General features: G+C 53.1%; 3 protein-coding genes and 1 long non-coding RNA gene across 6 annotated transcripts in view; 3 read left to right on the forward strand and 1 right to left on the reverse strand.

Moving 5' to 3' along the window:
- The window catches only part of SUFU (SUFU negative regulator of hedgehog signaling), an 89,492-nt gene extending 80,153 nt beyond the window's left edge, over nt 1–9,339 (forward strand). For all 3 annotated transcript variants that reach the window (XM_062601852.1, XM_062601853.1, XM_062601855.1), the window contains exons 11-12: nt 5,651–5,719; nt 8,843–9,339. In XM_062601852.1, the coding sequence (XP_062457836.1) occupies nt 5,651–5,719; nt 8,843–8,932 (159 nt within the window). In that variant the 3' untranslated portion in view covers nt 8,933–9,339. The remainder of the gene's footprint in view (nt 1–5,650; nt 5,720–8,842) is intronic.
- The window catches only part of CUNH10orf95 (chromosome unknown C10orf95 homolog), a 174,958-nt gene that overhangs the window by 124,141 nt on the left and 23,975 nt on the right, over nt 1–26,842 (reverse strand). The gene's annotated exons all lie outside the window — the stretch shown is intronic.
- Nucleotides 17,647–19,713, forward strand: LOC134155094 (uncharacterized). Its single transcript, XR_009961424.1, has 2 exons — nt 17,647–18,374; nt 18,483–19,713. It is a non-coding gene; the product is annotated as an uncharacterized LOC134155094 (long non-coding RNA).
- Nucleotides 25,651–26,842, forward strand: part of TRIM8 (tripartite motif containing 8) — a 29,301-nt gene continuing 28,109 nt past the window's right edge. Inside the window, exon 1 of the mRNA XM_062601937.1 lies at nt 25,651–26,786. The gene's annotated coding sequence lies outside the window, so the exon portion shown is untranslated. The remainder of the gene's footprint in view (nt 26,787–26,842) is intronic.

Below are 26,842 nucleotides of genomic sequence, written 5' to 3' on the forward strand. Positions count from 1 at the left end.
CTCAAAGCAGCCCTGTCTGAAAGACATATATCTCAGTCAGGCTAGGCTCTGAGGAGGCCAGGCCCTTGCAATCAGCCTCGTAGTTGGGAATGTCATGGAGAGAGCCCACAAGGTCAGAATCTTTCAGCGTCATCATATACTTCCTCTTCATGGATTGTAACATCACAGTGTGAAGCAACAGCGTCCCCGAGGCATCTGTGAGTGGATGTTTTTCCTTTACAAGGAGGGTTGTGAATCTCCTGGAAGAGCAACAGTGGAATTCCCCACCAAAGGTGTTTGTTGCAATACTGATACCTTTGAGGCTGTAATGAGAGCTGTGGTGGATTCAGGCAGCAAGGTGGCCTCTCCAGGTAGTGTCAGGGCTGGGTGTGACGTGCAAAAGTGATGTGACAAGACCTCTGCCCACTTGCAGTCAAAGCAAAGCAGTGCGAAGAAAGAAGGGGAGAGCAGAGGGATGGGCTGGGGGATGCACAAAGAGTGATTCATCAGGGGGTTTTCTTGGTAATGTTTAATTTCATTGGAAAATGCTGACACACTTTAACTTTGCTTTTTACTGTGCTGTTGAAACATTTTCAGGGCAGAGGGCTCCAAAAAGCTGCTAGATACTTCCAGTTCTAACAGATGACATGTGGCTTAGGGTACAACTGCTCCACCCGTTCCAGACATAGTACCTGGATGGATGAACAGTTTCTTTGGAAGGGTTGGCATGGTTTATATAGGGGTTTATTGCAATGTGTCCCCACCTTGCCTGGATGAGGCATATAAGCCAGCTCTGTACTAAGTCCAGAACTAATAAAATGTGGTTTCTTTTCTTTGACAAACCCTCTAGAAAAGCAAGCGGCAGTGTTTAATGCAAACAAGTGCTAGGGCAAAGTGTGGGATTGTTTGATTTGTTTCTAGGTAGGCAAGAAAATGGGGTATTGTCAGTAAAAGCACCCCTGCTTAATTGTCTCTGGGCCAATCGCTTGTGTTTTGCCCTGGACAAAGCATGTTTCCTGAAGCTGGAAAGAGCTGCAGCTTGATTCCTACCTCAGCTTCTGAGGGTCCTCCTTGATCAAAGCTGTGCCAGGTTTTCAACATGAGTGTGACCTCTGGCCTCAACCAGCCTTTCCTGAGCGGAGAACTTCAAGCCCTCATAACAGTGTTGAACTCTTATATGAGATGGGGTGTTAACTGTGGGGTGGTACCTGTAAGCTGGCTATAGAGTCTCTGATGTTTCACTAAGCACCACTTGCTTTCAAAGGCAGCCCTGGAGCCCCGTGACCTTGTGTACGTTTTCAGATCTCACCTGTTTTCATACGCTTGCAGCCACATACCTATAACAAGTCACGATACAGGTTTCTCAACTATCCGTGAGTATGAAAAGCTTCAACACAAGCTCCTTCAGTTGACCCGTAGGTAAGCCCTGTGTGGTAAGAAGCAAGCTCAGGTGAGTCTTGCCACGAGAGGGAGACATCATGCGTGTAGCCCATGTGTTCCCTGAACACATCCACCTGGATACGACAGCCTAGCCTGGGATTTTGTAGCATTTCTGGGCACATGCAGTTGTTAGTGAAGAGTGAGAACCCAAACTTTGGACCTCAGTTATGCAGCAGGTACCTGTGATAGGAAATGGGGACGTATCTGTTGGCTAGTCATCATCTTCCAAGCATCCATAACTAACAGCCACAGAGCACACAGAAAATGGAATCTCAATCTGCTAGCAATGGGATAGCATGTGTCTGGCCCTCTCTGGTTCAGGTCAGGGACATCCTGGTGCAAGCAGGACCATGCAGCACCGACGGAGATGTTTCAGATACCTGCAGCTGGCTGGCGAGGCCGTTCCCTGTTCATATTGCAAACAGCCATTAGAAAGGCTGAGCTACACCCTGTAACCAGCTCCAGCAGGCTGGGCCGGCAGGAGTGTTTGCACAGAGCTGTGAAAACACAGCACTGCGAGCTCGGCGGCACCCAGGGCGCCCGCTGCCACTCGGGAGAGCACCTCTGCTCCCTCAGCACCAGCCGGGAGATTTCATGGGAGAGGAGGCCTGTTCAGCGTGCATGGGATGGCTCCGTTTCCCCTCCAGATTTGCACTGCATTTTCCCATGGCTGCAGCACAACAGCGAGGCTCTGTTTTCCTTTGGGAAGGGAATAAGCTGCTTCATCATTGTGATCTCTGTGCAGTGTCCTGTTGATAAGCTCAGTTAACAGCATTGGAGGAAAACTCTAGATTCAGGTCTGAAATATAAAGTGAACAGGGCCTATTTGTTTAATTTGAGCTTCTAAGGTTTAAATCCCAGAGGAAATTAAATTAGGTGCCTAGAGCAATGGCAGTCTGTCATGTTTATTTGCTGGGAATGTCACCTTTAATATCATGCACATATAACGTGTGTGTGTTAATGTAATGGGGTATCATACTGTGCAGGAGCAGGCATGCTACAAGAGCTGGAAACGTGAAATATTGTGAGTGAGAGAAGCTGAGATGGGATTGGATTTATTCTCATCCTTCTCCATAGGAGCAAAGACTCACCAGCATGAAGGTGGTTTTGCTGATTGCAGGTGGGGATGGCAGCCTGATCTATGAGCACAGGCCTTAATGCTCCTGGGCCATTTTGATTGGGATACTCCTAAGAGGAGAAATCTTGTCTAGACGTGAAGGCAGGATGACAATACCTCTTGCTTCAAAGCCCTCTTCAGCAGTTGGTGTGCTGCAGACACATGCCTTCCCTCTGCATCCTCAGGAGAGCCAGTTTCCTGAGCTGAGGGACATGGCTGCTTGTACGTTCAGTTGCACCCATGCCTCAGAGACTCCCTTCTCCAGGAAGGAGAGCTGTACCCAGCAACGTGGGGCTGTAGGGTTTGGGGTGTTTTTTTTCCTGTCTCCTGTTGTTAAGGACAGGCTCTGAGTGACACACTGTGAATGTCACTGCAGCAGTTTGTCATTGCTGCCTGTGATGCCTGCCCTCCACCAAAGTGAACTGTCTATGCAGGCTTGCAGAACAGCTCTGCAATCTTTTCCTGTTGCTTTGATCTCATAAACACAGTCCACGAGACAGTTGAGCTGTGGACTCCAGTCCCAGTGCACTTGTCAGACCCTTCAGGGAGCCAGTTCAGATCACTGCATCAGTGGAATTTGGTTGTTTGGGGCTTTTCTTTTCAGCTGGATTACCAAAACTCACTGAGAGGGGACAGTGAGCTGCAGATGGCCTCAGCCATCTCAGGGGGTTGCACCCCAGGTCAGTGCTAGCCATACTGCTCCACCTAGCTTGTCCTTACTCTGGGAGTCTGTGGTTTAGCCTGGACTGACCTATCCCCCCCTTCACTCTCTCCACCCTTTGCTGTTTACTGCTGCATACCCTGTCTTGTTTTGCCTCCAGCCTCGGAGCAGCTGGCTGCCTTGCACACGTGGTTCCCATTTCTCTCCTGCCTCTGGCACCTCGGGAGCGCCCAGGGGTCTTCCTGCTGCGCTTGTCTTCTCGTCCCCTTGCCAAAGCCACGGCTCCTCGTTGCTGCTCTCTCACCCATCCCAACCTCTGGCATTTTTGCTCATCCATGAATGGCTGAATATTCATTTCCTCCTTGCTGCTTTCCTTGATTGCTGCGAATACCAATTCCTCCTCCTTTTTCCGGCTTGTTCTGTAGATTTTGATGTCTGCCAAATTGTTTTCATTCCCTCACCCCGTTGCAGGCTGCACCTCCGCAGAAAGCGATCTGCTCCACACAGAGCCCCGGCTCCCCACCCAGCTCTTCCTTGTGAGCTGAGCGATCAGGTTGCCCTCCTGCCTCCAACACAGACAGACAGCTTCCTCCTCCTGCAAACAGTCAACAAACGGGTGTCTCCAGTTCAACAGGCAGAATAGTTACAGGCTCCTGCAAGGAGACTGCAGCAGTTTGCAGTGGTACTGTGTGTTTTAGTGCAATGTTCCTCAGCTTGCCAGTCTGCAGATTGGTGCCAGGTTGCAGAGTCCTGTCCAAAGCAGCAAGCTCCTGGCTCCTAGCTAAAGCAGGTTTTTTTCAGGCTTGAGGTGTGATCAGAAAGGCCTGATGGAGGTGCCTGCATCCATGCTGAGCAGTTCGGTCATAAGCCCTGGCCTGGAGCCTGCTTGAAGCTAGGCAAAGAAAGGAATGTAGTGGAAAGGGGAGGTGCAGTTCCCTCATCCCCTGGGAAATCTGTGAGCAGTGGCAGCAGGGTGGCAAGGTTGAAGGGTATGGAACTGCAGGCACCTGATAGGTCTCAGATCTGGATTTGGTGTTTCTGGATCTCTTGCCAACAAAGGAAGAAAGGGAGACCTGAATCTTGCCTTTCTCTTTCTGTCCAATAGTCCTGCTAGTGTGTGACCAAATGGAACCCAGAGGCTTTCACTTGCCAAACAGCCCATGGCATCCTGGCGATCACCTGCTCCTTACTGGTGTTACTGGTGTTACTGGTACCAAGGAGCTGGTGGGTATGGGAGGTGGGGCTCTGTGGTGGCTGCCCCTCTTCCAGATGTGAGCTGGAGGGGAAGGCAGAGAGGAGTGGGGCTGGGCACATAGCTCCGTCAGTGTTTGGTGCTGGAGTGGTTCCTTCTATGGGAGGGAGCACAGAGTTCATTGCTGGAGAGAACAGAGAAAGGGAACAGTAAGAAAAGGGGCACTGGGGAGGTGGTTGCTGCAGGATGGAAAGCAATGCCAGAGACAGAGGAAAGGGTACAGTGAAGAAAGGAAAGGAGGAGCAGCAAGGGAGAAACAAACCTGTAGGCTGAAATGGAACTAATCCGCTGGATACTGCTGCAACCTAACTCCCAGGAATGCCACTGCAAGGCCCCCTCACCGCGTGGGGATGTTTGCCTGGTCCTGCACGGCTGTCTCTGCTCCTGTGCCAAGCCAGCTGGCCTGCCTGGAGCTCTGGCCTTTATGGCTGTTGTGAAGAGAGGCAGGACTTGTTTGCTTTTGGCTATCACATGCTTTTGTAAGAGGGTGGGAGTCCCTCCCCTTGAATTCCTGGGGCTGGTTCCCCACCCGCCCCCTCGGTGTCTCTGGTGTATGTGACCTGGGGAGCTCCATGGGGCCAGGGTCGTGGCCCTCAGCTGCTTTCCTGGGCTGCTTTGTGCATCCCAGCCTGGCCTTGAGATGAGGTAAAAGGTTTCTCAGCACAGGCACGTGTGATACAACGTGGAGGTGCCTGGCATAGGCACCTCTGGGACCACCTCCTGTACCCAGCATCTGGTTAATCTGAATGATGTGCTGCACTCAGGTCAGAGCCCTCCCCGTGCCCAGAGCACCAGCTCTGTATGGGTCCCTGTGCTGCTGTTTCTTGATTAAACTGAGCTTAACTTCAGTGGATCAGATGAAAGCGGCTGTCTCCCACTGTCTCTCTAACAGTTGTTATCCTGACCCTTTTTCCTCTTCCCCACTCCCTATGTCTAAAGCTGAGCCTCTAATTTTAGACTGAAGAAGATAATTGAGGTTCAAAGAAAGACTGCTGTATAATTTTAACTTTTTTCTTTCAGTGGTTGGGGTGGGAAGGAAAGTTAGGAGCTCCTTGCCCTCAAACCCTTGTATTGCAGGAAAGAAGGACATGGAGGAAGGAGTGAGCTCGTACAGTCTGCTCTCTGCAGAAGTCGTTCGGTTTCTTGGCTGTTAGCTAAAACTAGGAGTGTAAAGGCATAAACTACTCTATTTCCTTTGCAGATTCTATTGACCGAAGAGTTCGTAGAGAGAATGCTGGAAGATTTAGAAGATCTGAATTCTCCAGAGGAAGTAAGGCTGCGTCGTTCCCATATCTCCCATGTACTGTTCCAGAGAGCTTAGCCCATCCTGCAGCTTGCCTTTGATCCTCCCCTCTGCTCGCAGGCTGTAGCCTGCATCGTAGACATGAGGCCTTGCTAAACCTTCACATCTGCTGTGACCTAAGGCACTGAGAGAAGGGGTTGCGAGAAATGCAGGGCAGAGATGGGTATTAAGTGAGACTCTGCATTTCCTTTCCACCAGCATCTTTCCCAATGTGGTATGTGAGCACCCCAGATCAAGGTGGTGCAGCCCCTGAGCCAGGTGGAGGGGTTTCCTTCATGCCATGCATAGTTCCTTCCACAGGAGCACCAGGCACATCAACTTCGCTGCTTTGAGAAAGGCTGAAAGTGGTGGCAGTATTTTTACTGCTGAGCAACCTGTGATAGGGGCTTCCATTCTGGGGCCTGGGCAGCAGGGAGTGGGGGGGTTCACATCTGCTGCTTGGCCTTCACTTGCCAAGTGAAGGAGAGGACCATCACCAGCCTGGAAGCCTCATAGCAGCAGCCAGGGGAGCTTTACAAAGCTTTGCCGTGCGGTACTAAACTTCTCTCTGCCATGTGATCTCTTCCTGGGGAACATTTAACACCCTGTCTCCCATGCATGCCATATAAATACTCTGCTTGACTTCAAAGAGCAGTGGCAGAAATGACATGTAATATTTTTAATCCCATTTTTTACAGCTCCCTGCAGACTCTAAAGAAACTTTGCTTGGTTTGTAGAGCAGCCCTCCCATCCCTCACCCTGCTCCCTTCCCCCATGAAAATCTCAGGGCTCTAATTGTTTAATCCAAAGTTGATTTAATGCCAGGGTATTCTTCGCTGTGTGAGTGAGGGGAGCATGCTGCTAGCTGTGCAGTGACTTTCAGGCCAGCTTTTATCCAGTTAAACCTAATCCAAAGCTCATTTTTGCTAGTGACATAGAAGCCCAGGAGCACTTTGGTTTGAAGGCCCTTTAGTTAAGGCTTTGGACTGCTCTTGTTCCTTCGCTCTCCACTGAGAAGCAGAGGCAATGAGCATGGCAGCTCCTGGCACAGCAACTGGGCATTCGTTTCTGAGTTGCTGTGACTTTGCTGTATTAAAAAGTGGAAAACAAACAAATGCAAAGGATGACTTCTCCAAGAGGATTGCTTTGGAACCACTCCTGTTTATAAAAAGGAAAATACTTGAGATGAAATGTGAGCTTTCACCATCCAGATTCCTCCAAGGATTTGTAACTTGCAGGACCCTGGGTTGGGCCAACCGAAGGCGTTCCTCAGCAGCCCTTGCTGTTGCTGATGATGTTCCTGTGGTAGAATGAAGCGCTGCAATGAGAATCTTCCCTTTGCTGCATAAAGAGCCACCTGTGTTAAGTGAAGCTAGATGATCTGAGTATCTTTAGCATGTTTTTTACATACCCTAGAGCTGAACTCAGAAGAATCCCCTCAGTATGAGGGCTTGAGTTTAAAAAAACACCAGCCCTAAGTGGGTCTTGGGCTGTTTATGTTTCCTAGAAGAGAAAGAGTGGAAGTTTATAGTAGCCACTATCCTGAAGGACCCTTCTTCCATGCCCCCAGATCATGGCTCTGATGCTGAACCCCTAGCCTGCATACTCAGGTCGGTAGGTACCAACTGAAGGTCATCCTTATACACAGCTGCATATGGAGCAAGGTTGGGAGCAAATTCAAGTTAGAGCCACCCTTGCTGTGGAGCAGGCAGCTGGAGGGGATTTCCTTTAGCAGGAACTTGCCACTGGGCATGTGTTAATGTCCTTCAGAAATTGGGCACTTATGGGAAGAAAGACAAGTAATTAGGTAAGGATAAATGATTCCCAGGTCAGTGCCCCCTTGCACCAGCTCTGATTCACGTAGGCCCTGGGAAGCTTATAGCGTTGATGGCTTTGGTCTGAAGACTTTCCTAGGAGAGGATCACTGTATCTGTAACTGTTCTGGATAAGCTGCCTCCAGGTCAGGTTGTTACTGGTGGTGTGGGATCCCGGTAAGATTCCTTCCTGGGAGTCCTTCTGGGGTGTCAGGGACTATCGTGGTGTCAGTGGGTATAGCAGATCCTGCAGACTGGCTTCCAGAGCTGTCCCAACATGTTTTGGACCCTCAGGTTGGACACCAGGATTGCATGAAATGCCTGTGCAGAACTGGTTGCCATCCAGCTCTGAATGGGGCAGATTTGTAGCTTAAAAGATTCCACCCCCCACCTTCCACAGAGCTGTTTTTGAGGTCTCTGCGAATGCATGGGCCCTGGTCACATGCAGCTGTGAGAAGGGTTGGTGGTAAGGCCCCTTGGAGCTCTGTCCCTGTATGGTTGTGTTTGGGGTCAGAGATGCTGGGGTGACTTCCCAGCCTAAGGCAGGATGCCCTGGAGCGATATCAGGATGGGATGAGTGCACTCACCTTGTTTGGGAAACACTGGCCAGAGACAGTGCTGTGCAAACCAGACTGGGGCAAAAAAATCTCCGTTCTGAGTGCTTCAGTCAATGTTTGCAAAACGGCCTGAGCAGCTGAGTGCCTGTGTGAATATGAGGCATTGTACAGCACCCTGTGAAGCCTTTGTACCAGAGGTAGGTAGGGCTGGAGCAGAAATGCTGTTCAGGCACACTGTCTTTCCTCAGCCAGGGTTTGCCCACCCAGAGGTGATGGCCATTTGCAAGCCTGTCACCCAGCAGAGCCATGCTAGCTCACATCCCACCCTGTACCAACAAGAGTTTGAAAGCTGTCGTAAGTCTCACTTTAAAGCAAATGGGGGCTGGTGTAGTCCAAGGAAAGGGATATGGTCAGGTAGGAAGGGAGATAGTTCTGCTATGACTTTTCAGAGAGTTGGGAGGGGAAAGGGTGATGGGGGCAGAAACCCTCCAGAATCCGTCTGATGAAATAAACAGTGCTTGGGCTGAAAACTCAGAGCTTTACTTTGGCAGCTGAGGCAGAGGCTGCATTATCTAATGTCCAGTGCTGTCCAAAACACACTGATGGGGAAATGTTTTCTTAGTGGCCTCTTGTTTTAAAAAATAATAATAACATGGGGCTGCCTGCCTTTGCACTGGATTTGTTTGTTCTGTGCAGGTTGCAGCGATATACATTGACTGGTTCTCTTTACTGTCTTGCAGTTTAAACTTCCAAAGGAGTACAGCTGGCCTGAAAAGAAACTGAAAGTTTCCATCTTGCCAGATGCCGTGTTCGACAACCCGCTGCATTAGAGCTGAATTACACCCTTCTAACAACTGGGAGAGCCAAGTTACTGTCCATTGCCCAGTGACTCACAGGATAATTAATGCAGTAAAAACTCTGCCTGCAAATAAAAGAGTTTGCTGCGCAACCACTGCGAACAGAAGAGGAGCTACTCAGCACCAGCCCAGACCGAACTGAGCCCTATCCTTTATCCTTCCCAAGGCTGAGCTCTCTGGGAACAGCCTGCGTATGTGTGAGTGCGAGTGAGAAATATTTAACTATGAAAATTAGTAGTAAGAATCCTTTTTCTCTCTCCTAGCTACAGAACTCCCCTCTGCCTTAGCTCAGGGTGTAGATGCTCTGCACGCCTGTATTTACACATGCGTTTCTGCCAGGTGCGAGCCTATAATCCATGGATTAAATGTTCTTTACGTGACTCTGGAGTCCTTTTGTTAGCCAAACTTTTACTGACTGCAGAACTGTTCTTCCATGTGCTATTTTTTTTTTCTTTTCAGAAACGGAATGGTATTTCCCCTGTTTAAAGGAGGCCAAAAGCTCACATGCTTGAAACTGAACAGATTTAAAGATGAACTTTCTAGTTCAGTCAAGAAAAACAAACCCAGATCCTCCCTGCCCTCAAATTAGGCATGTTTTAAGTGTTGGTCTTGGTGCTATTAGCTATGGTATCACTGCAAACAGAGGCAACTTTATTCTCACGCATCCTGTCCTTGTGCCTGAACCCCAGGGAAGGTCGCAACCCCTGGTTTTGCACAAGCAGGAGGAAGAAAGCTACCGGGGCGGGGGAGGTCTCCTGTTTACAGTGTGTTTATCTTTAAAGAGATACTGTCAAGTATTTTTTCCTTGCTATTGTACAGAATTTGAGAAGCTAGAAAGGAGCATTTGTTCACAGGGACAACTTCAGCAGCTCTGCAGGATCCAGAGGGCTGCTTGAAAGCATATGAAACAGAGATCTCCACTGCCCTGGCGCAGCAGAGAGGAGACAGCCTCAATAAAGCCAACTATTCTCCCTGTTCCAGCAGGGTTGTGCCCTAGCACAGCTCCATTTTCCCCTCTAGCCTCACTGTGATGGCTCTTCTTGTTACTGCCGATGTCCTTCCTTTCAGATAGATTTGAGCTGTAAAGCATCAAAATCAGCTTGAAAAGACCCTCCCTCTAGATCCCCATGGCTTCCTCCTTGGAGCAAAATGTGGTGTGCAGAGGAAACAGTCTCTGCAGGGTCAGGTTTTGTCTCTGCATCGAGATGCTGGCCCCTGTGGATATGCTGCAGCAAACCACTGCAGGCTTTACCCCCTGCTGCTGTTGCAGGTTGTTTCTGATGCATATTCCCCACCCTTCTTCTGCCCATTGTCTTTTGGTGACAACTCTTCACTCCTTGTCAGGGGAAGTGCAGCTTTCCTTCCACCCCTTTTTGCCTACAGGAGAACTTAGTGATTTACTCACAGTTCCTGTGTGATCTCAATATCAGTATAACAGAGTATAACAGAAGCTTTTAACACTCAAGTCCCCTGATCGAACAGCAAAGTCCAGGAGGCCTCACGGTACCCCAGGGTTGGTTTTCTGTTTGTTTCCTGATTTAATTTCTTCCTGGCACATTCAGCTCTGATGGTTTTTGCGTATATTTGGGGCTGGTTAACGTTGGTCAAGAAGCAGAGCTAGGAGCCGCAAAGCTTTCTTTGGACTTGCTACAGAATTCTGCTGTGGCCTCAGGCAAGTCACTCAATGTCTCTCTGTGCAGAGGGTGATTATTGACTAGAGGGCTGTAGGACCTACCGAAGCATGCCAGGGTTTGCAGGGGAGGGCGTGCTTTGTGTACAAAGTAGTATTTGTATTATTATAATTGTTGTTATATTATAATTTAAGACAGGCCAAATGCAGGGTCCAACACTGCTCGGCAGAACCTTCCTTTCTGCAAAGCTACGGAAGTAATTTACATGTAAATGAGTTTGTAATTTTGTCTGAACTCACAGGATCATCTTAGAATCCTGCTGCGAAAGAACAAACTTTCAGATATCTGCATGTGCCAGCCAGGGGGGGTTCTGTGCAGTGGCAGACTGCAGTCATCCGTGGGATCTCTTGGCCAGTTTTCATTGTCCTGGTTAGCACGAAGCATCCCTTCTGCACTGGAGATGTATATGCAGGGGACAGCGTGGGTGAGAAGATGGCATGAAGATGTACCAGTCCAGCTTCAGAAATGACATGCCTAAATGTCCCACCACCAGATAATGAACAAACAGATGATTGTGGCAATCAAGGGAAAAAGGCAAGGGCAGCAACTCCGATTCTGTCCCAGAGCCATCCACCAGCAGTAGCACATGGGCTGCTCTTGTACGATGCTTGCTAGGGGTGCCTGCAGCAGAGCTAGGCCATCGCCATGGTGCTTGCTGCTCTTCCTTGTTTCCAGATGCTGGCTCTCATTAAAAGGAGCTTAAAATCCACATCTTGGTGAAGAAGGGACATTTGGAAGGTCAATTGTTGCTGTTCCTGCAGAGATCAGCACGGGGCAGAGAGAAGTCCATCAGACCCTCTCTGGGCTCTGACACACATCTGGAAAGTTTAGGACTTCCTGCCCTATGAACTCCTTGAGCCTTCACAGTGGGGATGCAGTGCTTTACGCAGGGAATGCACCTCCTCCAGGCTGGCTTGTGCTCCAGTTCTGCCTTTCTTATGTGTATGTTTTCCTCGCATATTTACTCTCATGAGATGCGCTGGGTTGGGTTTTCATTGACTTCAGAGGGAGCATGCTGAATGCATTTGAAAATCCACCCAGTATCTTTGTGTGCGTGTGTGTATTTTTGTTCTATGTCATGTATTTATATATAGTTCTGTGTATTTGAGTTATGAACAGGTGGCATGACAGAAATCTCTATTTCTGAGACACTTTCTCACAGATCCTTGCTGGTAGCCAAATAACAATTGAGGGGAAAGTTTAAAGGCAAGGAAATGAAATCTTCCTATTTAGTTAAGGGGGGAAATATTAGACAAGTGCTAAAATAGAAATATCTGTCTCTTACAGTAGGTGTAACAATGAGAGAAAGCGGTGAAAGTCAGCCTTTAAGCTCCAAGGTTGTGTCACTGCCTCTCAACAGTTGTCTAAGAATAAGAAAGTTGCATGTTCCTCAGTATCATGAATTGCTGCGCACCCACAGGACCTCCCCTCCCCTGACTCACATCAGGTTTGCAACCATGCCAAAGGCTTACTCATTGGCAACTAAATGAGATCTCAAGCTTGGATATTTTCATCCTGGGACAAGAGGACGTGCCTGTGTGTGAAGGAAATGGAAAAGAAACCGTTGTATTTTAGTGAGCATTTTCCCTTCAAGAAGGGAAACGCATCAGTGTTAATAGCACCATGGTATTTGTCTAGCCCAAACCTGCTGAGATGGTAGGTCCCTGGTGCTGAGTTTTTCTAGATTGTGTGGAAGGTGTGAAGGAGGATTGTCTGAAAACAAAACCTGTGAGGCTTGTGTTGGCTAAAGATAACGTTCTGGATGGAAATAAACATGGTTCAGAAGCAGCGAGTACAGGTTCTCTCGCTCCTGGAGAAACCTGGTGATGCAGGTCAATAGGGATATTGCCAGAGATGAAGAGCCTCATGGCAGACCCGCAATGCCTTGAAAATCCAACATGTGACAGCAATTCTGAAATGAGAGAAGTCCCAAAAGCCAGGACTACTCTCCCTCTCGACTTGTGATTAAGAACAGAAGGAATGTATAGTTTCACTCCTGAAGTATGTGGGCTATGAACCGAGCAGAGCTTGTAGCTGGTGTGACCTACAGTGATATTTTCAGTGGCTCAGAGAGGTGGTGCCTGCTGTGTATCGTGTCTTTGAGGACGGTGATATATTGCTCTTACTGTACAGAGATTTGCCAACAGTGATTTGAAATTATATTCTGAAGCTCTTCAAATACTCAGTTACTCTTGGATGGCTTTTGAAATTACACCAAGTCATCAAGTGGTCTTTGAAGAAGTGGGGGTTTTGTTGTTTTTCATCTGTGACCAGCAGAAATATTTAGGGGGTGTAGCTCTTAAAAAGAAAACAGTTGAAAGAGATGCTTGCCTTGGAGGGGGCAGATTGCTGGGGAGAGGTTGCATGGTAGGGGAGCAACCTCCTCCTGCACCCACAGCTCAGACTCATTCAGGGCAGTGCAGCCCTTATGCATCTAAGGCACTGCAAGGGGAGCTAACATGGATGAAAGGAAGCCAGAAACCAAAGTGAGAGTCATCAGGGCCTCAGCACAGCATGGGGCCCTGCAGGCAAGTCCTCATTTCCATGCCAGGACCCACTGAGGTCCTGCACAGGCAGCCGGCACGCACATACCACTGCGTGTTCACGCTCTGGCGTGTACCCCTCACTGATGGCAGAGACTGCAAATGGCTGCATCTGAGGTAGAGTCAAAGATGGGGAGTGGCAACGTGGCTGCTGCTGTGGGCTCATTTGTTATTCTAATCAGTGTGGGGTGGAGAGCCGAGCTCCTGCTCCGCTGCCCCTCGTGAGAACCTCCAGGCTGGTCACCGAGTGAGCCTTATTGTTTGCCCGCCATCTCTTCCCTTCGGCACGTGTCCCCCAGCTCCCCACGGAATCCTTTCTCTGGTGCCTCACTGGAAGGTGCTTGGCTGGCTGTGTGCTTTGCAGGACGCTGGGTTAGATGACACCTGGGATCATGCCTGCTCGGCTGTTTGTCTGTCCTCCTTCCTCCTGGCTGGGCATCTGGAGCGCATGACCTGCTTTGCCAGCTTGTATCTGGCCAGTGCAAGGCAGCGTTGTGTCAGCTGGGGAGATCCACAGACCTTCAGGCCAGAGGAAACCCTTAGACCTCTGTGTCCAGTTTTCCTTGAACCCTGTGGCTCTGCTGTACCCAGTCCTGGGCGCCAGCCCAGGTGAGGAGGGCATCCGGCACCGTGAGGGCCCTTCCACTTCCCGGGGACTTGGTTCTCTACGTGACTGCCCTCCATTTAGAGTATATATTGTGCCTTAATTCTCCCCGTGAGTGAAGCTGCAAGGGCACATGAACTGTCGAGCAACCAGGAATCTCTTTCAGTGCATCTGTCCCTATCGATTAATGGCAGCCTGCACAGCAGCCAGACTGTATCCAAAACAATCTCAAAATGCGTGTTTGCCAGTGAGGTTCACCTCCAAAGGTTTTAAAGCTGGATTTAGGTCTCTTGGACCATGGCGGTTTTAATGAGCTCTGTTGCAACCTCCTATTTTGATAATGTTTTTTCTGTTGTGCAGTTCTCTTTTCAAAAGAAAACCCTCGTGTTTGACGTTAGTCCAGAATTTCTAATGGAGAATAAGCCTGAGGTTGCAAATGTGTTTAGAACCCAGCCTTGCATCAACCTGTCTCTTTCAGGCAGTGAACCTGTCGTGTATCGTGCGTCACCACCTCTTCATTTCTACCATGGTTCTGTTTCCCCTAAAGCCGCTGACAGACCATAAAATCATCATAAGCGGCACATCAGTTCAGAAACATGATTTCTAGTCTGCCGTGGAGGTGGTCCCTTCCCTTTCTCTCGCTGAAAGACCACGGCATCGCTAACCGTTTGCCTCACAGGGCCCCGGGAGCAGGAGAAGAACATCAGCCCAGGAAGGGCTGCACGTGGCTGGGGCCAGCACTTGGTTGTTTTTAACTGTCCTGACGCTGCCTCTTCCCTTCTTTAAAAAGAGGAACAGAGAGGGGAAAAAAGCCCCAAACCTCAAAAACCTGGGGGGAAACTTCCTGCCGGCTGTTGTGCTTTGCACACACTGGCCTTTTCTCTCACCCTCTCCCTCCGCTCCCGGCGAGGCTGGAGATGAAAATGGCTCCTTTGTTCCTTTCCCTGGGGCCCAACTGCAGCGAAAGTGCGGCTCCGGAAACCCTCTGCTGTGTGAGCGGCGAGGGTGGGAGGGACCGAGCTGTCACCGTGTGTGGTAGGTCCTACATAAACACGGCATGTGTTGACAATGCCGCGGGCAGGATGGGTGCAGGAGGACTTTGTGGTGCTGGCGACAAAGCTCTTGCGCTGTGTGGCAGCAAGCAGGCAGCGAGGCCTATGGGGGGCAGAGGAAGGGGTGTGAGTGGCTGTGTCCTCCTGGCAGTGACTGGTCATGGGCTGGGGGCTCCAGGCCCTTCTGATCTCTGCTTTTGGCTATTCCCTTGTGGAAGCAGACAGCATCCTGCTGTGGGCTTGCACCAATGCTTTGGACCCCACACCAAGATGCTCCTTGCACCCATCCAGCCCTGGAGTCCTGGTGCTCCCAGTCTGGACGTGGTCATACCCCAAAACCCAAGTTTAGTCATTGAAAACGCTTCTCTCATCCAGCCTGGGGTGGGCACACCAGATTTTCCCTGTCTTTAAAGGGCTGGAGGTTTGGCTGTGCACTGGGGACACTGTTTTGCATAACCTAGAGCAAGGGCAAGCTTCCCAGGGTGAAGGACATGTGGATGACCGGGACCACAGCAAACCCTGACTGCTGGTGCTGGCCTCGCAGCCCAGAGATGACCCTTTCTGTAGTTCAGCGTGTGCCTGTGTGCGTGTGTGTGTGTGTGCTTGGTCTGCGTGCACAGGGCTGGGTGGAGCGAGGAGCCCAAGGATGCTACCGATGGGGCTGGAAGGAGCCCGCGTGTCTGCAGGCGGTGTGTCAGTACCTTGTAGATGGCCTTTCTTCCCCTGCCCCTTCCTTTTTTTTTATAAAAGACAAAGGAAAAAAAAACAGAAAAGCTAAACTAGCAGAGGTTTTTAAATATTTTATATTAGTTTCTAATGTAAATTCCTACCTTGTCATTGCAGTGCTGGGGGGGGGGGGGGGGGGGGGGGGGGGGGTTCGCCTGCACGTGACCTTTTGTAATATTTTTGTGACTCACTAAACGTTTCTGTTTCCCTCCCGTGTATTCGAAGTGCATTAAAGGTATTTGCAGAACTGCCGGTGTCCTTCTCTGCGGGCGAACCGGCGGGACCCCCCCTCCTCTGATCAGCACCTTCTCATTGATGACTTCTCCCCACCAACCCCTGGGGAGCGGGGTCTTAGCTGCAGAGGGAGGGATCTTCCTATTCTCGTGCATGGTCCTGCCCAGGTAGGATCCTCCATGGCAAAACCCCCTGGAGCAGCCTGAATGCCGTTGGGATGGGGAATGCTTGCACACGGGTCCGAGGACATGGCCGGTTGGCTGAGGGATGACAACCTCGTCCACTGGCGTGGGAAGGAGGGAGCTGGGGTGAGTGCTGGGTCAGATCCCTGCTCCCATCTTCTGCCAAGTGCCTCTTGGCTCCGGCGGGACCCAGGGGTGTGGATGTGTGGATGTGCGCTCTGGGTATGCCGGGGAAGAGACGCAGGGAACGCTGATGGAAACAGGACTGAGCTAATGTTGCGCTGATTCCCCAGTAACGCAGAGCGATTCTGCAGTGATCTTTTTACACTCCTCGGTAATAAATTCCTTTCAGGTCAGAGAGGAGAGAGGGTGGGATATCGGGGACGGGGAAGGGAGGTGGCTGCGTGCAGAGGAAGAGTGACAAGGAAGGAAAGGGTGCATGGGGAGCTAAATCCAGCTTTGGGCAGGTTTTGTGCCTGCTCTCTGGGGTGTTGTCTCAGCACTCCCTGCATCGCACGGGGAGCAGTCAGCAGAAGGGCTCCTGTGTGAGTTTGTTTTCTTTTGAGGTTTGGGGTGAAAAACATCCTTTCCCAAAGAACCTCTCCCACAGCTGCATCCAGACATGAACAGCCCCAAGGCAAAGCAGCAGCGTCTCCGGGAGCCAATGGTGCAGAGCAGCCAGTGCTGGACATGCCGAAGGGAACATGGCCATAGCTTGGTCCTGTTCATCGTCTCACTTGAGGAAACTTTGCTGGTCAGCTGGGGTCACAGTGAGGTTCTTCTTCCAGGCAAGATTTGGGATGTGTGAGGCTCCCTACAGCTGGTCCCCTGGTCTGAGACACCCACCCCCCGCATGCCACTCACCTTCCCAGACATCCAAGTGTTTGCAAGCACAGGGCTACCCTACTGAGGCATCGCAGCAAGGATGGTGGAGCTGAGAACCCTCCCCGCTGGCCACTTGCTTAATTTAATTAATGACCCAAATAATGCAAGGGCAGCTGTCCCCTTGCATTGGCACATCCCAGCCGATCCCTCTGTCCAGCCCCACAGAGGCTAAGGGGGATCCAAGGGGACAGGGTGTCCCTGGGACTGCGGCTCAGTGGGGTGCCGCTCTCCCACCACCACCCTTCACCCCAAGCCCTACCACCAGCCCAGGCAGCGGCGGTTGAGGCTCTGCCTCCGCCGGCTGAGAGCACCTTGGGCAGTGTATTTAATTAAGGTTCCTGAGGAGCAGTGCCTGGGAGCCCCTCCTGGCTCTGCAGCTCTGAACTTCATTAGGAGCGGTTTGTTACTAATAACGCCAGCAGCTCCTTCAATTAATAATGGAAAGGCTGCGAGCAGATGCCAAGCCAGGAGAGGGAAGGGATTTGTTTATTTCTCTCCTCTTCTTGGTTGGGTTTTTTCTTGTTGTTTGAGTGCAGAGGGAGGGCTGGGGCTCGCTTCCCATCTAAAAAGTGAAGGGCAGTGCCCAGGAACCTCAGTGGGGAAGAGAGTGAACCTGAGGGGCAAAAGGGATGGGGTGGGATGAGAGGGCAGCTGCCATGGGAAGGGGTTCCTGCTGTGCTCCCTGCCCACCCAGGGCACTTGGGTCGTGCTGGACTTGGGTAACCAGGGATGGTCCTGACCTGGGAGACCTGGCCATAGCATCACCCCAGCCCATGTCAGGATGGTGCAAACATGGGAGGGAGGAGTTCTCCATGCTTTAGTCCACTTGGACCACAAGGAAATACAGGCTGACAGGGGATCAGCACACCAAGTCACTTTGGATCGTTCTTTTCCCCCTCTTTTTGCCTTGTTTCTTTGCTGCTTGCTGTTTCACCTGCCTGGTAGTACCTCAGTGCAGAGGAAAGGCTCCCAGCACATGCCGGTGTGCAGGACCTGACACATTAACACCATGAGCTCTTGGGGACCCTGTGGCCAAGCTGCATTCAGAGAGGGGCCTGAAGCAGCTGGGCTGTGTCGGGTTCTGCTGCCTCCACCCCATGCAGGACAAACCCCCCCCAGCCCCACAGCAGAGCCTTGGGGACAACAGGGGCTGGGCAAGCATCCTCACCCTGCTGCAAGTCAGAGCCTCACCATCCAGCGAAGGAAACCAGGACCTGGCAGCAGTGGGAGAAACACTGCAGGGAAGCCCCAGCTCTCTGCTAGAAGCCCACAGTGTGCCCAAAAGCTCTGGCTTCTCCAGATAGCTTTCAGAGCAACTGCTCCTGCTGTCAGGCAGTTTGCATTGGAGAAGAAGAATGGCCTTACCTTGCCCCAGCACCTCATCGCTCACACTAATTGAAGCAGCCCATGAGACAGGCCATGGCAGCACGACCTCAGCACAGGCTCCGTCCCCTCGGTCCCCCACTGCTTACCTGCTGCAGGGATGCGCTGGCTGCGGGTGCGTTTCAGGCAGCAGCTTTCCAACAGAGCGAGCTTCAGGTCTGAGTTTGTTTTTCCCAGGGGAAAAGTATTTTTAATGCCTTTCCCATCATTCACTTTTCCTCAGACTTTCCACACTCTGGCCACAAATAACCTGATGGAGGGCAGCGAGCGAGGCTGGAAATGCTCCTGCGCAGGAGATGGGGTACCTGCTCCAGAAGGGCTGGGGAGCAGGGAGCAAAGGGAAGATGTCCATGGTCAATTCGACTGGGGAGATCCCGTTTCCTGCCTGGGCTGGGATCATCCCCATCTGCCTAATGCATAAAGCCCTTTTCCAGCTGTTAAAAACACTGGAGGAAACGTGGAGCTGCAGCACCTCGTGCTCCCCGCTTGCTTTTTTGGGCAGGAAAATGATCCAAAGCATCCGGCAAAGAGGGAGAATAAAGGCAAAAAGGGCTCGGGAATGGGGGGATGGCTGGGATGTGTGGTGGGGAACGTCTCCAGGGATGTGGGGCGGGTGGCAGCGTGCCCAGCCCCAGCACAGGCAGCCCAACAATAACGCGAGGCATCAGGAGCACACTCAGCGGTGGGAATCCCAGTCCTTGCCTTAAAAGGAGATTTCAGGGATGCTGTTATTGGAAAATTGTTTTCTGATTATTCAGCTTATTGAGAGCCTGTTTCATTATTTGCAGTGTGACACGAGGGGGGCTGTGGCTGCACATGAACAGCGACGACCAAGGGTGTTTCCATGGATTTCCAGGCCAGGAGAGTCCATTAAATCATCCCGTTTGACCTCCCATGTTCACAGGCCAATTCACCCAATTCCTCTCACATTGAGCCCAATAACTTGTGCTTCTGAATCAAGCAGGAGGACCAGGACTAAGTCCTATCTCAGCTGAATGACTTCAAGAGAAGAAGAATTGGCCATTGACTTCCCTTGGCTCTCTGTCCTGATGACAAGAAACCCATGACAGCAGCATTCTGCTGTTGACCTATTTCTAATGCTGCTGCATCCCGCTTGCTTTGACCCTCTTTTGGGCAAAGGGGATGCCCACATGGCCCCTCAGCCGGTGCCTCCCGTGCATGTGTGCTGAGCCACATGGTTTAATGCAGACAAACAGTGGGATCCCTCTTGATCTGCTGTCAGTGAGCAGCTCAAGAGTTAATAAACTTCGAACAGATGTGACCAACATGTCAAGACACGAGAAGTACGTGGTATGGATGTTTATAAGTACATCGACAGAAGGCATTCATAAAAGGTTATAAACCATGGTAATAAGCAACCCATCAACTTGTTTGGACTCTAACACTTGATTAACCATTTATTAAAAGGTGCAGTAATCATTTATAAGCCATAAGTGGGACCAAACGTAAAGTACGACTCTTTTCATGTTAATAGATGCCTCAAGAATTTCCTCTCCCTCCGTGCCGTGGGTTGGGTGGTTAAAGGCTAACCCAGGCTGCCGGGAGCCCCGGCCCCTCCTCTGTGGCATGCACGGGCTGGATTCATACTGGGAGCCTCCCACTCTCCCAGCGCCATGGAGCAGGATGGGTGCCCCCACCCCAGGTTTGGCAGTGCCTTGGGGTTGTGCTTGTGAGGAGCCATGGGTTTATTTTGGGCTCTGGGTGACCTCCAGCAGTGTTTGAGCATCTCACTGGAGACCCCAGGAGGGACCAGCCCAGTGGGTTTGGGGCATGGAGAGACAGGCAGAGGGGTCTGCTGCTGTGCAGGGGTAGCACAAGGTGGTGGGCACTGAGGGGAGCATGGGGAGAGGCTCTTCTCCCAGGCACAGCCCAGCACCAGCCCTGCCACCCATGGGTCCCGTTGGACCCCAAGGAAGGGCTCTATGTGGACAGTGGCCATCAAGTGCTGAGCTGAGCAGGGTGGATCACGGACCACGGATTTCAGCCACCTGCCTCAAGTCCCTGGTGCCCTGGGGAATGAAGCAGAGTACAGGGAGAGAGATGGGAACTGTCTTCCTGCATCCCCCTGCATGGAGTCAATCCAAGCCCCAGGCAGCCAACGTACCAAGATGGGACGGAAATGCCTCCGACGCAAAGGCAGCTTCATCCTTCTGTCAGCAGGATCCTCCTTCTTTATTTGCCATCACTACTCTTACCCCAGACAGACCATGTTTTCCTTCCTGGTCTCTTAAACCCATAATTGCTCCCATTACACAACCAGGAGTGACAGTTTGTTAGCAAAGCTTCCTGACCTAATTTACACTGATACCCTTGTGCTCTTTCCTTCGCTGTGGGCAAACAGACCTTGAGGAAGGGAAGGAGAGCCCTGGTAGCGGTGTGTGCATGGGCTGCAGCTCTGGGCTCCCTGCCCCTGCCCTGTCTCAGTTTACCCCGGCTGCACCAAGCTCAGGAGCGACACTTGGGCTCAGGGATTGGCCTTTAGGGGTTTCAGGGGGGACAGCAGCAGCGGATGCACTCCCCTTCAAAGGAAAGCTCAGTAGCTCCCTGGCGGGGGGTGTTTCAGCATGCCGGGGGCCAGGTCATTTGGCTGCAGCTGCCTTTAATTGCAGAAAAGGAAGAGGAAAGATGAGAAATTGCTCTGGAGTGAAGATTTCAACGGTCACACCTTGGCCAGGGCAGGGACTGCAGAGACCTTCTGGTGGGATAGTGGCTGAACCGAGCTGCAGATGGGAATGGAAGTGGTGGGATCGTATCCTGCTCGCACCCTCAGCCTCCCAGGACTGGAGCTGGGGCTGGCAGCTTCATGTGCCCAAGCTGGGCTGGCTCCATCTTTCCCCCAAGAAGGTGCCCAGCTACAGTGGGGGATGCTGTACCAGAGCTGCGTGCGCCAGGGAAAAGGCTGGTGCAGAGGGAGAGAAGGGCCACCAGTAGCCACAGGCTTGGGGCAAAGGGCTGCTGCTTCCTGCCCTGCCTGGCCTTGTAACGGGTGCATGCGTGCAGCCTGGCGCTGGGGGGACAGAGGGGCAGCAGAGCCAGATCCCTGGGGCAGGAGGGCTCGCAGGGCCGCCGGGGGCTGTGAATCCTGCCCTCGCAGCTACAGCACAAACCAGGCGGGAAATGCCTCGCAGTGACTCGTCTTCCTGCGGCACGGCCTGGGCTCAGGGCAGCGCAAGCCTGGAGGGGACCGTGGGAGCTGCGGCAGGGATTTGCTCCCAGCATCACCTTCCGCTGCCCCAGCCCACGGTGGGGGACCCACGCTGGGTGCTGCCAGCGTTTGCCGGTGTCCCTTCCCGACCCTGCGCAGTTACTGTTTAACCCATCCAGGACCTCTCTCAGGGTGTGGAGCCTGCCCCGGAGCACGGCCGAGGAGTACGAAACGCTGGGTGAACCCCAGTGCTGGCTCTCCCTCGGATTCTCGCACCATCCGTCCCCAGTGAAGACTGCCCGCTGGCAGCCCGGCTCTGGCAGCACCAATTCGACTGCCAGCAGAGGGTAAAATGAGACTGAGCTGCACTTACTAATCCCCTTGGCCACCCAGCAAACTTGTGCAGTGTTTCTGCTGGGTCCCGGCCCATCCTGGGGGAAGCAGCAGCCCCACAGGGGGAAAAGCAACCCCAGTCTGGACCCAGATTCCTTTGTACTCAAAAAACAAAAACAGAAAATTGTGCTGGCTTTTTTTCCTGTTTGGTTGGGTTTTTATGGACATATATATATATACATGGAGGTTTTGTGGCTTTGACGCAGTTTCCTGAAAATCCTGCTTCATCCTGCCAGGGGCTGAGCAAATGCACATCCCAGCCCTCGGCGGTGGGGGAGAGAAGGAGGAGGAGAAGCCAGGGAGGGAGAGAAGAAAGCCTTTGCCAAACTGGCCTGACCAGAATGTGACACAAGAGCAGGAAATGAGTCACGCCAGCAGGGCAGCTGCTCCCAGATATTTGCATAGAAAGAAACCCCATCAGGCAGGGAACTGCTCTTGCCCAGTCCCGAATCCTCATGCTCCAGCCTCACAGCCAATGAACCCACTGACATGTTCTGTGGCACCCCGAGGCCAGCCAAGGCAGGGAGCCCCTGAGCATCACCCCTGCCCCATGGCTGGCTGTGCAGACCTGGATTTGGCCATTCAACCTTAGATTGGGCTGATCCAACCTGGATACGCCCTGAACCAAAGCGGATCTCCCCTCCATCAGCCCCCATGCAGTTCCCCTTGGACAGACCTCAGTATCTCCTTTGCCCTGTGCTTTAGGCTGGGGGAGGAAGCCCAGCATTTTTGCCCTGAGAGGAGCCCCAGTTATGCATTCATTGCACAAGGGCAAAGCTCTCCCAAGGAGCCAACAAGGCCATCGGCATCCCTGCACCCAGTACACCAACCCAGCCCTGTTCCCAGCTGTCAGTGTTGGATGTGGGAGTCACTAGATCCCAACGCTTGGGTGCTCGGGGCAGAGAACTTGCTTTGCGTGCTGTGGGGACCAGGCTGCACACCCAGCTCCCAGTCCTTTCTTATTAATCATAGAGGATGGAGGTTTCCTCTGCATATAGACTGTGAATGCATGTGTGCATCTTCCCTCAGCAGGGACCAGGCTGTGAGGATACCAGAGCAGGCACTGACAGTGTGGGATGGATGCTGCAGCAGGGATGGGTGCAGGATGGCTACGCACAAAGCAGTGCATGCTGGTTGTGTGCCCTCAGCTGTGTCCTGGGGTCCTCAGCTGAGCCATGGCCCCCCCTGTTTTGTGCCTCCTCCGTGGGGCTGTTTCCCTCCTTCTCCAAGCCAGCCAGGAGCGAGGGACGGCCACAGAGAGATTTAGTGCTGCAAACCAAGCTACTGCCACCCTGCAAGTTCCTTAAATCCTTAAACCCAGTCTTAAAACCAGCGAAAGCCTTCAATGCCTTAATCACATGGAGCAGGGTGGAGGAAGCTTTCTCCATTGCACTTAGCCACCTCACAGGGCTTACATGGAAGCAGGACAGAAGGGCAGTGATGGCTTCTCTCTGGCTGGTTAATTGAGTTATAAACAACCCAAGAAGCACATAATCTGGTATTACTTCTGGAGGGTTCAAGACTTCTGGGAAGGCACAGAGCTGGGTGACAGAGCATCCCCCAGGAGCATCCCAGTGATGGGGTGGTGGCAGGCAGGGAAGCTGTCACTTTAACACCAAACCAGTCTGTGGCTTTGGGGGGGGTTGAGGGATGCGCACCAGGACTCTCCAAGGTAAAAAACATCTCTGCAGCCCCTTGGCATCGGCTGGAGCACCCACACGGGACTGGATCCTGGTGGAGGGATCCAGAGTGGTGAGGAGCACAAAGTGCTGCAGGCTTTCTGCAGCTCACTCCTGCTGGTGTCCGTCATTCACACAGCACTGGTAGGGTGTCTGGGAGCTGAGTGAGTACAGGGGACCCTGCCTACAGTCCCCTCTGGGCAGCTCCTACCGCCTGCAGAAGGGTTGTGATGCCCAGCCTGGCTTTGGGGCTTCCCTTGCTGAGGGGGTATCTCCCGGCTGGGCAGAGCAATGGCATTGTACAGATGTGGGTGAGATGACAGCAGGGCCAGTGCCAGTCCCAGGGCAGCAGGATTCCCAGCTGAGAACAGGACGCATCTTTCAGCTTGGCCCAGCCCCAACCCATCCATCTTCCACCTCTAAATCCTGCTAAATACCAGCCGGATTCCTCAGCTCATCTGCAGCAGAGGGCATGGGGGTGTCCCAGGCAGCCCCTTCGGAAGAGCTGTGCCCTGCCTGTGGTGGGGATGGTGGCTGTCACCAGGGGCTGCCCGGTGCTGCCTGTGGTTGTAAAGAAGAGAGAGTCACAAATAGTTTTGCACTGACTTTCTGAGGAGAGGTTCGTCTCTGTGTGGGCTCAGCAGCCAACAGCATCTCTGACACATCCCCTTTGCAGTGCTTGAGCCCCAGGAGCCCTGGGCTGGATGTGCGGGGATTAAGGGTGATACAGGGTGAGCCCCAGTCCTGGGGGGGTACCCATCACTCCATCTCCTTAACTCTTTGGCAAGACCTGCCGGTGGGCAGGGCGTTCCTGTAAAGGTAAGTGTGGCAACAACTTGTGTGTGCTGTCGGGTGCTCATCCCTCTCAGGCAGCCAGCTGCCCTGGCTGGCCCATGGCACCAGGGCTATAGGGTGCTATAGGAGATACTACTGGGTGGTGCCTCTGGACAGTTTGGTCCATGGCTGCTGTTGAGGAATTCCTGCTAAATCCCTCCCATAGGCAAATTGCCATCAGTGACCATCACCCAGGAGCAAGGTTGGAAACGGATCCTGAAGCCACCATCTGAGCCTTTGCCTCCTTGTCACTCCACCATAAACCTGATAGTGCACTCTGAGCATTTTTTGGTCTAAATATTCTATTTGGAAGCCATTTGTGACCCCCTTGCCAGTGGAAAATGAATTTACACCAGCAGTGTGCTTGATTCCCAGTGGTCTGGCACATTTGGCAGGGGTTGGATATACAGCATCCTTTGAAACAGCTACGGGAACATTTGGTGGGAGAGCTGTTAACAGACACACCTCTATGCCCTGGATTCCGGCAAGAGGTGCTGGGGCTGCCCGCTTGGGAAAGATCCCATGGGACAAAGGACGGTTGCTCTGCAGGGGGATGAAACAAACCTGAAATGCTCCTATGCAATGTAACAGCCCATTCAGGTGGGAGTGAAGAGGGGGTAGGAGGCTCCAGAGGGCAATTCTGGTACCAAGGCCAGCTGTGGCCCAGGTGTGAGCTGGTTTCAGCGTGATCAAACCCTTTTTACGGACCAGCACCTCGGATAAGTGTGGCTCCTGGCCATGCAGGGATGCTGGCGGCCAGGTAGGGTGGCCCTACCTCTGATGCAGCGACCAGCAGGGACCCCCCAGCCGGGCATGGAACTAGCTGGGGGTTGGAACTCGACACCCTTACGGTGCTTACCAACCCTGACCGTTCTATGAACCCCTGACACGCCTGGGCTCCCCGGGCCTACGCTGCAGCAGCCACGGCAGCGCCGAGCACCGCGGTGGGACCCCTCTCCTCCGTGTCCCCTTTAAGGCGGCGCGGTCTCGGGGCGGGGCGGTCCCCGGTGACGCGAGGTGGGCGGGCCCCCGAGGGGGCGGGGCCGGTATCTCTGCAGCGATCGCGGCGCAGCTCCGCGGCAGCGCCCGCAGGGACCCGCGGGCTCCGGCTCCGGCTGCGGCTCCGGTTCCGCTCCCTCCACCTGGGCCGGGTCCCGAGCGGGGCGGGGCGCACCCGCCTCCCCCTCCCTCCTTCCCCACGGTCGATATCTCCCCGCGGCCGCCGCCCCCATGGCCGCCCCCCGCCGCCGGCGGGGCTGAGCCCGGCTGTCTCCGAGGCACCGCCCCCCTTCCCCCTCCCTCCCTCCCCGAGGAGATCCGCTGCGGGGATCCGCGTTCCCCCCTCCCCTTCCCCGCTTCCCCTCGTCCGTCCCCCTCCCGCCCCGGGCCGCGGCCGCCTCCCCGGGGGCGGCGGGAGGAAGGCCGGGGCGTGGGGCTCCGGCGGGCGGGCGGCGCCCAGGGCGACCCCAAGATGGCTGGAGGCGGCGGCGGCGGGCGCGGGGGGCTCTGCTGAGCGGCCCCGGCGGGACGGGACAGCTCGGCTCGGGCTCGGGCTCGGCTGGCCCCGCAGCCCCTCCGCAGAGCCCCGCCGCAGCGGGAGCGGGTTTGTGCCGGTGACTTCTATTTAATTATTTTTTTTTAATACCTTTTTTTATTATTATTTTTAATTTTTTATTATTTTATTTTTAACGCGTCTCCGGTCTCCGCTCAAAATGGCTGAGAGCTGACTCGGCTTTCCCGGAACCATACGCTTCGGCCGGCTCCTTCTGGCTGCCCGCCGCCTCGCCCCTTCCCTTCCCGGCGGGGCCGGACCGGGGAAGGCTCCCGGACAGCGTCCCCTCTGCTCCGCTGCATTGTTACCTTCCCCCGGCCGGCCATGAGACCGGACTAGGTCGGTGTGTGTCGTGTCCTTCCCCCCGTGCCGGACGCCTGTTCCCCCCTTCCCAGCTCCGCGGGAAGCCGGAGCAGGTTGATCGGGGGCCGTGGGGTTTCGCTCCCCTTTGGCAAAGCCCATCCTGTGCTATCCCTGCGGGGCGCTGGACGAGGCTGCGCGGCGCTGGGGTTTGCTCTGAATGACCGAGCTCTCCCATTCAAGACCTCGCAGTCTCGAAGCAGGCGAGAGGTTGGCTTTTTTCCTTCCCCTTTCCCCCCCCCCCGTCTTGTCTGTTCCCCCCCACCCCCTTCCTTTTTTCCTCTGCTGCTCCACCGGGTGAGGAGCAAATCTCAGGGGCTGCAGAGAGAATTCGTTATTTTCGCCATCGTCATCATCGCTATTATTGTTATTTTTTTTAACCTTCCTCCTCTTCCCATTTTGGATCTTAACCCTTTGATCCGTTTCCTTTAAAAGACTCCGATTCCCAACTCCCATCGGGGGAGAGGGAGGAGAAATACTGGGGATTAAAAAAAAAGAGACCCTGAGCGAGCGAGCGAGTCCGCGCTCTCAGCTGTTAGCCAGGTTGGTGGGGGACAGAAGTCCCTTTAAAATATTGAATGTCAGTTCCTAAACCTAAG

The sequence above is a fragment of the Pezoporus occidentalis genome, unplaced genomic scaffold (genome assembly GCF_034315485.1).
Source record: "Pezoporus occidentalis ecotype Australia unplaced genomic scaffold, CSIRO_AGI_Poc_V1 ctg73, whole genome shotgun sequence".
Classification (NCBI taxonomy): domain Eukaryota; kingdom Metazoa; phylum Chordata; class Aves; order Psittaciformes; family Psittacidae; genus Pezoporus; species Pezoporus occidentalis.